The following is a 17,516-nucleotide window of genomic DNA, read 5'->3' as shown; positions in this document are numbered from 1 at the left end:
AAACGGTCAGTCGTGCTTCCTAACTGCCCTTTGGCCACCAAAGGCCAGGCAGATGTCCTTGATCTGGGCTGCCTCCCAGGGACATGTTGATTTCTAAGGGCTGTAAGGAACTGGTTCCACCTATCATCTGGGCATCATGGGAGATCTGGCCCTGGAGACACGAGAGCTGGAGAGCTGGCCCCACCTCTAGCCAGGTGTATTCCTTGGGAGAGCAGGCCTTGCACATTGCAGGAGTTATGGGTGAGTCAGCACTGAGGATAAGAGCGTGAGAGAGCTGGTCCTACCATGTCTCCCCTCCCTTCCATGTTGCCCTCTCCACCATCTGTGGGCTGGAGAGTTGGCCTCAATGGGGTCAGGAGAACAGGAGAACTGTGTCCCCCACCCCTACTGCAATTCTTGGAAGAGCAGGCCCTGTATCTCACCTGGGCAGCACAGTAGAGCTGACCCTGACGGCAGGGGTGAAGGTGAGCTGGCCCCGGAGGGTGTGAGCATATGAGAGTTGGCCCCACAACTTGACTGCTAGGTAGTAAGACAGACAAGGGAGCGATGCCTTTCTCCCATCCCTCGGGCCTTACTATCTACAGCAGGAGGGAGAGCTGACCTCAGAGTCCTGAGAGTGGAAGGGCTGGTCATGTCCCTCACAAGCTGCAACCCTGTACCTTGCCTGGGAAGCAAGGTAGAGCTGGCCCTGGTCACTGGAGTTGCTGGTGAGCAGACCATGAGGGCTTGAGAGCAGGAAAGCTGGCAGGCTGACCAGCTTAGATACCTCTCAGGTCCAAATCTAACATTTTGAACCGACCCACCCCAACATTGATGAACTGCTGGAGTACAAGAAGGAGCAAGTCCTACAGATCTAAAATGACTGGATCTCCGTGATACAGGGATCCAAGAGGAGGAGTCCCAGTGATATTCCAGTATTGAGTATCTGTAGAGGAATTTTAATCCACCAACATGGCTGCTCTGGCTGGAGTACAGAAATGAGAAGCTATTTAAGAGCAGTGCAGGGAGAGAGAAGGTGAGTTAGTCAGTTGAGTTCAGTTCAACCAATCAGCAGAGAAGGAAGTTTTACCAGGACAGTTTTACAGAGACAGATTGCAGAGAGAACAAGCTTGACACAGGTGAAGACAGAAGAAGCCAGAAAATGAGAAGGAGCCAGAAGATTAGAACATATTGTCAAAGTTAATATGAGGCCAAGCAGAACAATTCAGCGAGTAACCCAGAGAAGTCAGCTTGAATCAGTCAACTTGCAAAGGAATTTTGAACCAGAACAACTGAGCTGAACCAGCCAACAGAGTTAAGGAAAAACTAGAAAGGTTGAGATTATTTAGCAGTAAGCCTCCAAGATAACAATTATATCAGGCATGTAGAAGATAATTTTACAAGTAGCAGAAGCCAAAGTCATTGCAATGAACATCTGCAAGCAAAGAAATGTGGACAAAATGGTTTACTGTGGGCCACACTGGGCCACACTACAGCTTCCACAATGAGATTTTTTTCTGTGTTAGGAGGTAGGTTAGAAGGGGAAGAGGAGAAAAGTAGGATTGGGGTGCATGATCTGAAATTCACAAAACAACACAACAACAACAACAATAAAACACTAAAAAAGGAAATTTCCATGATGTCTGAGTAACATTAAAAAGGTGAGTTGCCAGCCTAGCATATAATAAATTGTCATCTGTGCTTCCCAATTGCCTTTTGACCTTATTGATATAGAAACAATCAATGTGATAAAAATAGCAGGGTTAAGTCACTATGCCAGTATAGTTCTCATTATTTTAGGTGGGTAAAAGGAGAAAAAATATGGAAATAGCAGAAACAAATTTTTAAAAGAACATTGCATGAGATCTAAAATAATTTTCTACACATTTATTGTTGTATAATTGCCAAAGGTATAAGAAAAAGTGTATCAGGCATAGAACACTGTAAATATTCTAGCTAATGAATACCTTACCCATGCTATAACACCCACAGCCCAAAGTGTCAACTTCCATAAGAATTCCTTATAGAAATATCAACAATTATTATAGGTGATGTTTGGAAAGGAAAATAGAGTCACATAAGTCACTACAGACCCTTAACAAACTACACATGACCAGTACAGAGCACCTTTGAAGCTGCAGTATTCCACTCTGAGTGGAGGGACAGAGTCTAATGAAAGACACAAGAGAAAATAGCTGTAGAGGACCTCAAATGTTTGTTACTTCAAGGACATAAAGACTTGAAGTGGGCAAAGAGGAATATTGATATGACTTTTTGCAGAGAGGGACTGCAGATGTAGCCTGGGTTAGAGTTGACAGGCTTGAGGAATGCAAATAAATACCATGTGTAGCATAGTGAAGTTCAAAAATGTCATCATAAAGTCCATTATTTTACATCATCAATATATAAAAAAATTAGGTACATATACTAAGGGCCAACCAGAGAGCTCAGTGAGTGAAGGCGCCTGCTGTCAAGCCTTACTATTAGAGTCCTATCCCTAAGAACTACATGGTGGAAGGAGCGAATCTACTGCCTCAAACCACACTCCAAACTCTGTGCATCGTGACGTGTGCACAGCTACAGACACACACTAAATAAATAAATGATGTAAATGTAAATGTAGTGTGTATATGTATAATATACACACAAGGAGACACAAGGAAAAAGAAATATGTGTCACCACAGTGTTAAGAGTTTCCTCTACCTTGGGTACATAGAATCTGAGAAATCAGCTGGATTTGTAGCAGAGACAACAAGATGGAAATACAAGCAAACAATTCAAGTCAAAGAAAGAAAGAAAGGGCTGTAGTGTGAACTCAAATGGTTTTCCTCAGCAGGTGTGTGTGTGTGTGTGTGTGTGTGTGTGTGTGTGTGTGTGTGTGTGTTATATGTAATTGTGAGTGTGGGTGTATACATGTGTGCTCGCATGTGTCTGTATGTGGAAGTCAGAAGTTGATACTGCGTGGTCTCTTTATCATTCTCCACCCTTTTGCTTTTTGACATGGAGTCACTGACTGAACCAAGGCTCACTGACTTGACTTGCACTGGTTGGCCAATGAGCTTCAGGGATCCACCTGATTCTAATTCCAATCCCTCTCAGCACTGGGGTTATAGGCATGCACCACTGTACCACACTTTTTATCTGTGTGGCTTCTGGGGATCTGAACTCAAGTTTCATGCTTTCACAGCAGGCAATTTTATGCTTGTGCCATCTCCCACATCCAGGAATTAAGAGTCTCTATCACAAAAACAGAAGTTAGCAAAGATGCCATGGAGAAGATTCCCAGGCTTTAGGGAAAAGTGTAGAAAAGGCATGAAAAGAGATTGACTAAAAAAAAAAAAAAAAAAAAAAAAAGGAAGGCTTTAGGCCTGAAGCGCCATTGTGGTCCCTAAAACGGGCACTTGCACTCAGAAGGAACATTACAATATCAACCAGGATTATTAGGGGAATGCCAACCACAAAGTCCAACTTACTGGGGCTTCAGCAGAGCTGCCTGCACTTGGAGGGCTCTTGCAGTAGTCTGGATGAAAACATAATCCCCAAGTGCTATGGACAGCAGATGCCACAGCTCAGCTATTTAGCCCTAATGTCCAAGATGAATTAATCACTAGCCAGGAACATCCAAGCTAGTTTTCATAACAAAGTCAAATCAAAATTGGGCAGGCCCAATGTATTCTTCACTCTTTGCTTTACAGACATTACAACATATAGGGTCAACTCATTTCTTTACCAAAGAGGATTTCAAAACTCATGGAAAATGAAGACAATTTAACTGGAAGCACACATTTGAGTGACTGATAGAACTCCATTACAGGACTGGAATTTAATGTTTCCAAAAGAGATTGCTTTCTATCAACAATCTGTGGTGTTTTCAAAAATAATAATTGGGGAACTGCAGACATCTAATTAAAAGCTTTCTCCTAAGCCCCAGCTAAGTTTCAGTAAGTGATTAGGAGCAGCAATCCCTGTCCAACTTCTAACATTTGTTAGTAACAAACTACCCTGGAATGAGACAACGAAACATTAAGCCTGTCTTAGTTAGGGTTTTATTGCTGTGAACAGACACCATGACCAAGGCAGCTTACAAGGACATTTAATTGGGGCTGGCTTACAAGTTCAGAGGTTCAGTCTATTATCATCAAGGTAGGAACATGGCAGCATCCAGGCAGGCATCATGCAGGAGGAGCTGAGAGTTCTATATCTTCACCTGAAGGCTGCTAGCAGAATACTGGGTTCCAGGCAGCTATGATAAGTGTCTTAAAGCCCACACCTACAGTGACACACCTACTCCAACATGACCACACCTACTCCAACAAGGCCAACCCCTGGGCCATGCATATACAAACCATCACAAAGACCAAAGAACCCAACACTCTGCTGTCTGCATTTGTCCTTGGTGTGTGGACAACAAACAGTAAAGGGACAATCTCACATACACACTGCCCTTCCTTTCACTCACCAGTTATGACTCAAGTGTTCCCACAGCCTACCTTTCATAAGAAAGTGAGAATCACTAGAGGCAATGCCCACTTCTCTTACATACCATGATTTTATTCCTGGTCTGTTCCTTAGTGATTCCAGGATTCAAATTATTCCAGGATCATGTAGGAATTCCAAACGAAATAAGCTGTAGTTGTACATGTACCATCTAAGGAGATTTTCCTAATCACAATGAAATATGTGATGAATGGCTTTAATAACAACAAATTGCCTCTATACAGGAAAGTTTGGGTAAAAATACATGAACATCAGACAAATGTGTGGAAGTGATTCTAAGGAAGTTTTGTATTCTTCAATAGGTGCCCGACCACTTCACTGAACTGTTAGATGAATTTCCATCCCATAGGTTCTCTTGTAAGAACTAAAGACATTGGACTTCCAAAAAAAAAAAAAATCTGCATTTGTTATCACTAAGTTCTGATCTGAAACACCAAATATGCACATTTAACCAGAAGTTGCTGCTACTAGTATGACATGTTAGAATATACAGATGTCCACAGGATAGAGGACAGCAAATGCACATTTGGGGAGCAAGGAGTGCTGACATCAACCTTCTAAGACTAGAGGAGCTTTTCTCAAACGAAATATACATTTATAGCCCATTTTCACATCTCTGAAAATTCCCTAGTGAGAGAAGATGTGGTGCAAGGAAGAAGTGCTTGGTTTGGAGCCCCAATCTTGGCTGTCAGTGACAAGCTGATCTTATTCCTGTCCCCAGTTTCCTTCTATGTGAAACTATGAGGTAGGCGTTCACGCCCAATGCTTGAGTTTGCTCTGCTCTACAAGGTCAATGTCTCCTGGAATGTAGCAGCAAAGTCCTTAAAGTTTCTATATGAGAGTGGAAGTGGACACTTCCTAGAGATGGTTTGATATAGGACCCCAGGCATCCGCACCATCACCTTCACACAGCATTCAAATCAGCTCACATAAATGGCTTACGAGGATATATAATTACTGAATAATAGGCCTTGGAGTATTCTGCTGGATATAAAATTGCCATAAATTAACACTGTTTGCTCTATCTTATCAGTCAAAAGAGTACATTCCTTTAAACTGAACCCAAACCAGACAGCATATCTCCAAAGAATTTGAGACATTGCCGCTCATCTCAGAATGAATAGAATGAATAGAAACACAGTTGAGTAACTTTGCTCATAGGACACTCCCAGCATAGGCATCAACATGAAGGCAAATAGATGAACAGGACTTGGCCAAATTTAAACTTTTGTACATCAAAAGACATAATTAACAGAGTAAATAGGCTGCTAAAGAATGGGAGAGAAAATAAAAGTTATAAACCAGAGAATAGATTAAGCCAGAACACACAGAACACAGCTTCAATTCAACCAAAATATCCAACAACCCAGTGAAGATCTAGAACAGGGAGTTGAACACATGCTTTTCTGATGATGGCATTCGAGTGGCCAAAGCATATGACCTGTTGCTCAGTGTTACTATGCTGGCAAGGTTTTGTCAACTCAACACAAACAGTGTTCTTCCAAAGTCTCTGCTTCGGTACTTGCCTCTAGGTTCCTATCTTCAGCCTCCCTGGATAAGGGATTACTACTTGTAAGCTGAAATAAACCCTTTCTTTGCCAGGTTGCCTTTTGGTCATGGGTTTATCCCAGGAGCAGCAGGGAGACTTGGGCAATCACTATCCTCAGATAATGTTCATCAAAGTTGCAATGAGCTCTCTCCTCATATTTTTTAGGTTGGCTAGTATCAAAGTAACTTCTCCTAAAGCCACACGCAAACACAAATAAAAACATAAAACAACTAAACCAAAAGGAGAGAAACAAAGAAAATCAACAGACAAGCAAATAAAGACAATCTGCCAGGACTTCTCTGGGAAACAGTATACAGGATGCTCAAACCCAGAACACCCAAGGGGCTCTGCAAGCACACTTCTGAGCATATTACTATAAGGACCATTTCCCTTACAGAAGAAGAAACATAACAACAAAAATTTGGTTATATTTCACCATTTACTCTGTTTACCAAAATTAGCCTGTGATATTACAAAGATTTTGGTTTATGTCACAGTAGAATTGATTGTATTTGCTCGTATCAGGAAAACTGTGGGCTATCACATACAAAAGGAGGAGGCAGAAGTAACCCGATTCCAAGAGACATTTCCAAGCAGGGTTTCATCTTTGGCATATTAATATTTGGGACCAGAACATTCTTTGTCATAGGTTGTACTCCCCAATATTCCAGGGTATCTAAAAGAACTCCTTTGCAATTCAATAGATGGCATACTCCTTCAAGTTGTAAAAGCCAAGCCTGTCTTCAGACATTGCCAAATATCCACTGTGGGCAAAATTAACCCCAGACTAGTGAATATGAAGCTGTGGGTGGTTTGACAAAATGATAGAATCAAAGTATAGAAGTTATGCCCAAAGTTAAATAGTACACAGGATACGCAAGCTAAAGAGCATAAAGCATGAAATACATTATTCTGCCAGGTTAAAACATGGGCCAGTAGGAAAAGAAAAACAAAGCAAAACAAAACAAAATAAATTAGCAAGAAAAAAATTGGTTCTCACCCACTTATGAAAGTGCTGGTTGACACAAGGAAGGAAGACACACACACACACACACACACAAATTCTTCAAAATGATGAACGATGTTGCTAGAAAGAACGAACATTCTAAAAATACTACATGACAGTTTTTTTTCTTTCTTTTTATGAGTGCTCAAGGAAATAAAGCCATAGTTACATTTGCTGTTTTCCTCTTTTAGAATACCATCTGGCCATCCACACTTTCACAAGAAAAAACCTCTAGCCAATGGGACAAAAATAGTTAATGTACCACCCCATGTGTCATGAATATGCCAGAGTCTACAGTTTGCTCAGTTTTGCCCCGCAAAGAAAGGCACGAATGTCCTCAAAAGACAAAAAATAGATGACTCAGAGCCTTCAGGGAAACACGGTCAAAAGGGGGAAAGGCACAACAGAAATTATATCATACAAGAGATAAGGTAATGAACCAAAGTCATTTATTAGACATGAACTCTGGCCCCAAGCATCAGGAAGCAGTTTATTCTTTTCTAACCAAACACAGCAAAACTCAACTGAAAATAATGAAATAATGATTTTTTTTATGCTTCCCAAACATTTGTTAAGAATAAATGACTTGGTTGGTAAAATTCCTCTGCACAATTGTGCAGGCCTGAGTTTAGGTCCCCAAATCCAGAAAACACTGGGCATGATAGTGTGCATCTATAATCTCAGTGCTTCTACTGCAAGATGAGAGAAGGGTGAAGAGACTACGAGAAGCTCTATGGCCAGCTGGTCTGGCATATACAGTGACAAACAACCAGAGACCCTGCCTCAAAAGAAGGGGTGAGACTAGATATCCAAGGCTATCCTCTTGATTTCTGTGCATGTGCCAATGGCACACTCTCACAGACACACACACAAAGATTTAAAACAAAGAATGAGTACACTAACAGGGCAAGTACACTAAACTCTTGTAGTGTTCCACAATAAAGAAAGTTTAAAGATGCTTCATATGACGGACAAATAGATAATGAATCAGTGTAACTGGCCCATTCTTTAATATTCAAAACTTATCAAAAGAAAAATGAGTTGGGTGTGGTAATGCACGCTGTTATCTCAGCATTCAGGAGGTATAGGTGAGAACATGAGTTCCAAGTCAGACTTGTTTTTAAGAGACACTGTCTAAGACAAACAAAACAAAACAAAACAAAACCAACAAACAGAAAAATAAAAAAACAAACCAGCCACTTGCCCATCCTTCTTCCTTTGGCACAAGGCAGGCAGGCTATGGTACAAACAATGTAGAGTCACCAGTCGTCGAAGAATTTCAATTACCAGAGGGATACCACATTTCACTGCATAAAGACTGCTTTGAGCTCTTTCCCAAGCCAGGTATGCAGGATAGGGAAGTAGGCCTGGCTACCACAGGGCTCAATCTTAGATAGGGATTTTAATCAAACCCTCAAACATTTGGGAAGGGAAAGGCCATGAAGAAGAGGTACCAGAGTCACATTCTCTTCTCTAAAAAAAAAAAAGAAGAAGAAGAAAGAAAGAAAAAGAAAAAGTCAACATTGAATAGCAAAAGTAAATCGAGAAAACAGGAAGGTTTAAGGAGGGTTTCAAATCCCTCCTTAAGGGATAGGAAGGAGTAGGCATAGCATGACAAAATTTTATGTACAATTTCCCATTCCAATACACCAATATGTAATCTTAGACAACCAAGGAGATTGATTATCCTAATGAATTTTCAGGGTTGGTGAGATATCCCAGTGAGTAAGGTGACTGGCTGCAAAGCTGGAGAATCTAAATTCAATCCCCAGGACATATGGACGAAGAGAACTGATTCCCATAGCTTACCTCTGATATTCATTCATAAGCTGTGGCATACACACACACACACACACACACACACACACTAAATTTTTTAGCAGATGTTTAATTTGTTTTCAGAGAGAAAAAACAGTTGTAAGATTTTTCAGTCATTAAGGAATTAAATAAAGCACAGATGTGGAAAAACCATTAGAAAGTATAATTTACCAAGCCATTCATCTCTCACACCTATATTCCTGAGAAGCAGAAGCAGAAGGATCATTAAGAGTTGAAGATCTAATATCCACTTATCATTGAGTACATACCGTGTGTGTTCTTTTGTGATTGCGTTGCCTCACTCAGGATGATTTTTTTTCTAATTTTATTCATTTGCCTAAGAATTTCATAAATTCATTGTTTTTAACGGCTGAGCAGTATTCCACTGTGTAAATGTACCAGATTTTCTGTATCCATCCCTCTGTTGAAGGATATCTGGGCTCCTTCCAGCTTCTGGCTATTATAAATAAGGCTGCTATGAACATAGTGGAGCATGTGTCCTTATTACATGTTGGAGCATCCTCTGGGTATATGTCCAGGAGTGGTATAGCTGGGTCCTCATGTAGTGCTATGTGCAGTTTTCTCTGGAACTGCTAAACTGATTTCCAGAGTGGTTGTACCAACTTGCAATCTCACCAGCAATGGAGGAGTATTCCTCTTTCTCCACATCCTTGCCAGCACCTGCTATTACCTGAGTTTTTCATCTTAGCCATTCTGACTGGTGTGAGGTAAAATCTCAGGGCTGTTTTGATTTGCATTTCCCTGATGACTAAGGATGTTGAACATTTCTTTAAGTGCTTCTCAGGCATTCTGTATTCCTCAGTTGAGAATTCTTTGTTTAGCTCTGTATCCCATTTGTTAATAGGGTTATTTGTTTCTCTGGAGTCTAACTTCTTGAGTTCTTTGTATATATTAGATATTAGCCCTCTATTGGATGTAGGGTTGGTAAAAATCTTTTCCCAATCTGTTGGTTGCCATTTTGTCCTATTGACAGTATCCTTTGCCTTACAGAAGCTTTGCAATTTTATAAGGTCCCATTTGTCAATTCTTGATCTCAGAGCATACACTACTGGCGTTCTGTTCAGGAACTTTCCCCTGTGGCCATGTGCTTGAGTTTCTTCCCCACTTTCTTTTCTATTAGCCCAGAAGCTCAGAATACCCAAGATATAATTCACAGGCCACATGAGGCTCAAGAAGAAGGAAGACCAGAATGAGGAGCTTAGCAAGCTAAGAGGGCAGGCTTTAGCTGCATATGTGAAGAAATACAGTCACCACCACCAGAATTCCAGCAGTTTTCAACACAGCAAAGGGAACAGCTGAGAAAGGAGCAAGAGTTGAATCACAAAACCCAAGAGCATAAACGTTAAGACATTGGTAGCAAAAGGGAATTAGCTTAAATATGTGCATTAAAAATGGAAGGGTAACCATGAAAACCATCTTGAAGTTGGTATTTTTTGCTCTCAAATAATCAGAAGTCATGAGACACAGAGAAGGCAACTAACTAAAAGACTGTAGGCTACATCCAAGTATGTGAATAATCACAATTAAAAGATGTACTTAAACCCATCATGGAAACAGGGAGCGCTCTGCTGAGGTGATAGCTCAGTGGGTAAAAGCTCTTGATTCACACGCTTGGGAGCCTGAGTTTGGTCTGGGGAACCCACATGAGAACAGATAGATGTTGTGGCACACTTCTGTAATCCCAGAATTCTTTTGGTGAGATGGGAAGTGGAGACAAGAGAATCACCCAGTAACTCCCTGGCCAGCAACAGCAACAGAAACAAAAGAGAGCTTGCCTCAAAACAAGGGAAGAAAATGGTTCCCAAAAGGCTGCCCTCTGACCTCCGCACCGTGGCAACAATGCACTTACACTCATTCACATACACATACATAGTAAAATAAAATAAAGACAGGGATGAACTCACTCATCGAAGCTTTGAAGCATATAGTTATATGCCGTTTATAAAGCATAAACCAAGAAAACACACACAAGATAAAATGACACAGAACAGGTGAAAATAAAGAACTGTAATTTAAAAATGATAGGTTGATAAGTTTTTAAAGTAAACATAGAAATATGAACATGAGACCAACTAGAAACAAAACTGGCATCAAATAGAAAAGATATAACGTCTTATTGATGAAGTATGTGAGCAGGTAGATGGTCATGTCACAAACACTCATTTAATAACATACCTTCAAATTATAAAATGCCAAATGTCATTAGCACCACAAAAAATGATTTCTATAACTATACCGCATGAGATTTAAAACAGCTTTCTCAAGTCTATGTTTCAAATAAGTAAAAAATACAAACAAAAGGGATTTTAATGAGTGACAATATAAATCTAAACACATAAGGGTACATGCACCATCAACAGAGAAAATAATCAATGAGCAGCCCAAAAGCCGATCAGGGTCTCAAGGCATGAAACACAAAAACACAGTCTTGACCATGTCTGAAAAGCACATAAGGACGATCTATTGACCTTTACTGTTTAGATGGTGTCATGTGGGGAAAAGTCAAAATGTCAGGCCTGATAAAACAAGGGAAATGGGCAAGGCAGAAAACTCCAGGTCAGAATATAAGTTTGCCGTGCCATTCCACAAAAGACTTTGATTATCCATTGACAACTGTTAACCATATACATATTGAGTCAACAATTGCACCTCTTTAAACTCTTATTAAAACAAAGTACACATAATCAGAAAACAACCACAAAATAGTGTCGAGTTCTACATTAATTATAACAGCAAAAGCAAGAAATGCAAATATCTATTCATGAATGGTTTCGGCATTTACCATTTATCTTTTTCATACAATTCGATACACTGACATGGAAGACCTCCATATGAAAGGGTTTTATTCATGTTAAATGTGAAAGACATATGCATGTCATCCAAATCATGTCCAAAAAAATGAATACAAGCAGGGACTGAATAGACAATCCTGCTTGCACTCACAGAGAGGAGATAACTTTCAAAGTTTATCCATATTCAGCTCTCAGTTCATTTGAATCTTATATGATCTGTGCTGCTTGCACAATTAAAACATAGCACTAATTCTAAAAACTGTCTTATTTACTACCCAGAAAAAAAAAAACAAAACAACGACAACAACAACAAAAACCCAACTGGGATCTTTCTGTTCCTAGCACACATTTGATCAAGCTCATCAGAGAGAACAAGAATAAACTTATAAACTGCCCGACTAGGATACTTGATGTCTCCTGCTTTGTGGCCTGTTATTCACCAGACGTAGCCTTCCGCTTCACTTCCTCCACGTTTCCATTTACCACCATCTTAGCTGAAGAACCTTCTTGCTTTTCAGTCCAGACCTACATCCTGCCATTGACCTCATTCACTCCCATTGGTCTCTCCTTTATCTGCTACATCCTGGAGTTCTGATCTGTAAAGCTAGGATCTGAAGAGCGCCTCCTCTGCAAAGCTGCTTCAGCCTTGAGTGACCCAGACGCTCAGGCACACACACAAGTCACAAACATCGTGTAATGGTTTCTATTGTTCAGCTTCTTGCTGCTTCCTCACGTTACAGAGGCAGATGCAAGGCAGCTTCTTTGCTCACTGTTGTATCCTGAGAGCCTGTGAAGAACTTTAGGCAGAGCTCTAGCTATCGAAGCCTGACTTAGCACCACAGCCATATGTTCAGACAGCTGAGATTATAATAAAAAGGCTAATTATTTACAGGAAAAGCAAGTTCTCTGCATATTGGTGGAAATCATCCATAATAACTCGATCTACTTGCAAAGCATAATATTTAGCAATGAGACTCCTAGCAGCATCAAGTAGCATTTAACTCATTGATTTCCCGGTGCCAACTGGTGATTGCAGCTGAAATGCAACGTGGAACAGAAAACCGAAAGTACAACTTACTCTCTATTCCTGCTTTTGATACACGGCTGGTAGAGGACTTTAATGGCATTCCAGGCAGAGCTGGAGCCAGCTTCTGAGGAATCTTCCAACAGCGGGAACTTCCTGCTACAACTGGAACTTCTCAGAGGTTCGATCACCAAACTGTCTGAGTTCAAAACCCAGAGCTAAAGGATGGGAAGAGAAGACCACAGAGGATAATATTGCTATTCCATCTATATTGTGTATCACCACCTCAAAAAAACCACAGGAAGTAAGAGAAAAACATAATTAGGTAAATAATGTATGTACTGGCTGGTTTTGTGTGTCAACTTGACACAGGCTGGAGTTATCACAGAAAAAGGAGCTTCAGTTGGGGAAGTGCCTCCATGAGATCCAGCTGTGGGGCATTTTCTCAATTATTGATCAAGGGGGAAGGGCCCCTTGTGGGTGGTACCACCTCTTGGCTGGCATTCTTGGGTTCTATAAGAGAGCAGGCTGAGCAAGCCAGGGGAAGCAAGCCAGTAAGAAACATCCCTCCATGGCCTCTGCATCAGCTCCTGCTTCCTGACCTGCTTGAGTTCCAGTCCTGACTTCCTTTAGTGATGAACAGCAGTGTGGAAGTGTAAGCTCAATAAACCCTTTCCTCCCCAACTTGCTTCTTGGTTATGACGTTTGTGCAGGAATAGAAACGCCAACTAAGACAATGTATAAGCAAGGTATGCTTTTAAGTTTCATTTTACTTTATGTAGCATTTGGGAGAGCAACCACATAAAAAAAATTTAACTGATTAGGAAAAAAAGCATCTATATACATGGTAATGCTATAATTAATCTGAAATATTTGGAGCTCCCAGACATCAGTGAGGGGGTCAAACAATGTAAACAAAGACAGGCAAAAACAAAAACAAAAAAACAGAATAAGAACACAGGCATGAGATGAAGACTAAAAATGTCTATGTGACTAACGGGAAAGAAGGTAAATTGATGTGTTTCTGGGACTCTTAACAGACAGAGCAAAGTGCTAACAGTAGTAGAACTTCCAGAGCAAGGCAAGGCCTGTCCTACAGGGACACATCTTTGCAGATGGAGGAACACTAAGCCATAGGCATGCAACAGTCAGCAGCTGGCAATGGGGGAACCGGGCTGGAAAATGGGATGTGTGGGCCCTAAGAATGTTCACCAGAAGAGACAAGTGATTACAACGTTTATGTAGGATGGTAGATAGATATCTGAATTTAAAATATACATATTCTAATACCATATTAACCAAGAGTGTCCTCTTCTAAAGAAGTAAAAAATTCATGTGCAATGATTATTTTCTTGTAGTACTGACTTCAGTAGCCATACAATTGAGTTGTAGTTAATAAAGAAAAGAATCCAATCTACATTTATACCAAGAAACAATCCTCACTGTTTCATGAAACTCTTACTGAAAGGCTAACCATGTAACACTGTGTTGTTCTTTTCACTAATAAATACCTGTGAGAATTCTTAGAAATGGTTGTATATGGACAGAAAATACATGCTTTATGTACATCTATATAAGACTGTAACAATGATGGCCTTTGGAAAACATGACAGAATCAGGCTTGGGGAGTGGACAGGGTGGGGGGAAATGTACTTTAGGTTCATCGTATTGTCTGAACATATGTCTAAAATATATCCTAGTAAAGTAAGAAAAACAAAACTTCGAGGTAAGAAAACTGAAAAACAATTTTCACCTAGAAAATTATCCAGTACAAGAAAGCCAAGGCTAGGAATGTGGTTCAAGCCATAAAGTGTTTGATACGCAAGAAGGAGCACACAAGTTTGATCTCCAGAGTCCATGTGAAAATCTAGGTCTGGCAGCATGGAGCTGATCCCTGGGGCTCACTGGCCACCTCAACTGAATCAGCTGGGCTCCAGGCTTGGTGAAAAAGTATCTCCAAAAAAAAAAAAAAAATGGAGAGCACCTATACATGGACCCTTGGCCTCCAACTACATGTGTGCTCACACATACATGCACACACTAAGGAAACCAATGATAATTTCAAACTAAGACACAGTAGTGTCATAGTAATTTTCTATTACTCTGTGAGTATCCTAAAGACATTCTGGTTCAACCCCGACCACCTAGTAAAGTGCTTTCCATAAGAAGCACTCTGGCATGGGTTAACTAGATGAAGAAAAGAGATGCAAATAAAGGTATAGTCCAGGTTGTTAGGGTGTATTTACGCGTGCAGAGCATCATTCCACACAGAGGTGGGACGACTCTGGCGCCTGCAGGCCATACACAGTATAGATATACCAAAGCCAGCATCTTCTTCCAAACCTCCTACTGTTTCTCAAATACCAAGCTGTCAGAGGCGGTCTGAAACAGGAGCTACCGAACGTTTTAATGCTGAGCGTAACATATACAAAGAGACATGAGAAAGTTACAGAGATGTGACACCTTCAGAAAAGCCATTACCAAGAGCAAAAAAAAAAAAAAAAAAAAAAAAAAATCACTTTTAGTATGAGCTTCTTAAGAACAAAAATTGGGTTTTCTGTCTGCACCCCCAGAACCTAGGATGCAGGGGCAGCCTGTCAGGTGATACTAAATGATGTGATCTTGATTCATGGGTTAACTGATATTAAAAAATTCTACGGTCATCTAGTTTCCAGACATGAGAGATACGAAAATAGAATGATGGAAACTAACACATTTTCTGAGACTCTGGATTACAAGGCCATAAAATGGATGAAAATACTTCCTTACCAAGATGTACACCTTGCCGTCCTGACCCTGAATCGTGAATCTGAAAGTGCTTCTAGCAGAGGAGAGTTCCACCAAGCACTGGGCAATAACGCTCTGGACAAACTGAGACCTGTTACAACAGAACGCAATCATCACCATGTGACAATCCCATGATCCTAACTAACAAGATAAGGCAGAAGGACTCAAAGGCACCCACGGGGCACTACTGTGGCGTGCCAGGTTTTTCTGACTACCATCCATTCCCTTAAAGTCTTCCCTAATGTGCATTTTGGAATATTAGAATATATTTGTGTTTAAGTCTCCTTAAAATTCATCCTATCGTTAATATATTTTCCAACCCATACATAACTCTTCCCCTGAGATAATAATATTGCCCAACAAGTTGACAAGATGTAGAACCACCTGGGAGACACACTTCTGGTCATGTCTATGAGGGATTATCTATATTAGAATAACTCCGATGAAAAGACCCATCTTTACTTTGGATGGCACCAGTCCATGTTCCAGTGTTCTGGACTGAAGAAGGAGAAAGCTAGCTCATCAGCAGCATTTGTCACCCCCTGCTTCCTGAACTGTGGACCGTGTCACCGGCTGTCTCAAGATCCTGCCACCATCCCTTCTCTGCCATAGAGCACTGTGCTCTTGAACTGTAAGCTGAGGCAACCTCTGCCTAAGTCACGGGTGTTAGTTATTTTGTCACAGCAATAAGACACATCACTCGGACATACCCTATCTGTTGAATTAAAACTCACCGACAAGTCAACATCATTCATTCATGCTATACAGCATATCAGACAATAAATAATTAAGGTGGGAAATTTCTTCCCAAAAAGAGTATGAATGACAATCATTTCCATTAAGCAGTAGTTCTTAGGTATAGAATCCAATCACATGTAAGAGGATAAAATTCAAGTCTCTATTTAGGATGTCATAACTTTTGGATATCGATAGTTAGCATACATGCACCAATCTACTTTCTGTTGATGTGATAAACACCGTGACCAAAGCTTGGTGGGGTGGGGGGTGGGGTTTATTTGTTGAACACGTTCATAGCACAGTTTGTCATCAAGTAAGTCAGGATAGGAACTCAAACAGGGCAGGAACCTGGAGGCATGACCTGGAGGCCATGGAGGGCACTGCTTACTGCTTGCTTGGCCTGATTTGTTGGAGAACCCAGGAGCACCAGCTCAGGGGTGGAACCACCCACACCCGATTGCCTAAGTCCTCCTCCATCAATCACTAATTAAGATAGTGCCCTACAGGCTAGCCTACAGTCCAGTCTTATGGAAGCATTTTCTCAATTATTTCTGATGACTATAGCTTGTGCCAAGCTGACATAAAACTAACCAGCACAGCTATCAAGGGAAGCCATTGCAGGAACTCAAGCAGAGGCGATGGAGAAAGGTGCTTACTGGCTTGTTGGCCTCAGCCTGCTCAGCCTGCTTCTTTATGCCATTTATGACCAGCTGCCAAGGGCTGGCATGATCCACTGTGAGCTGGGCCCTCCCACACCAATCATCGGTCAAGAAAATGTTCCACAGACATGCCCACAGGCTAATCTGACATAGACGAGTCCTCTTTTCCCCAGGTGACTCCAGTGTATGTCAAGTTGGCAAAAACTAACCAGTAAATATATTGTAGGTAACTTTAGTTTATATATATATTAAAAAAATAGAGTAAAAGAAAACACTGATACTTTTACAGGTTAAGTACCCCCTTTTTTTTTTAAAGTAGGCATTCCATGAAACTGATCCCTATTGCCAAGTCAATATTAAAACCAGAACTGATATTCAAAAGCCTAAGGGTGGCAAATTAAATGATCCTGAATATATAGTACATAGGATCAGGAAAAAAAGTCTGTTGCAATTATATTTATAGAGGCACATTTATCTATATCACCATATAAGCAAGAAATAGGTCTTCAGGCTGTGTATGTGTATGGTTTGGTTCATCTGATATCTACGTACAGAGACTTTAAAAAGAAAAGTCTGTTTCCAAACAGAGTCATGAAGAGCTGCTTGCTCAGTCCATTGTACCTGCCTTTTACCACATTTCAGTTT

At 40.7% G+C, this 17,516-nt stretch overlaps 1 protein-coding gene across 2 annotated transcripts in view; it reads right to left on the bottom strand.

Annotated features, from left to right (window-relative positions):
- Positions 1 to 17,516, bottom strand: part of Ube3d (ubiquitin protein ligase E3D) — a 150,689-nt gene that overhangs the window by 102,636 nt on the left and 30,537 nt on the right. For both annotated transcript variants that reach the window (XM_052187714.1, XM_052187713.1), the window contains 2 exons: positions 15,457 to 15,565; positions 12,742 to 12,905 (listed from right to left, as the gene is read on the bottom strand). In XM_052187714.1, the coding sequence (XP_052043674.1) occupies positions 12,742 to 12,905; positions 15,457 to 15,565 (273 nt within the window). The remainder of the gene's footprint in view (positions 1 to 12,741; positions 12,906 to 15,456; positions 15,566 to 17,516) is intronic.

The sequence above is a fragment of the Apodemus sylvaticus genome, chromosome 7 (assembly GCF_947179515.1).
Source record: "Apodemus sylvaticus chromosome 7, mApoSyl1.1, whole genome shotgun sequence".
NCBI classification, from domain to species: Eukaryota; Metazoa; Chordata; class Mammalia; order Rodentia; family Muridae; genus Apodemus; species Apodemus sylvaticus.
The sequence above is the reverse complement of the archived record's forward strand: the minus strand, read 5'-3'. Positions and strand labels throughout refer to the sequence as shown.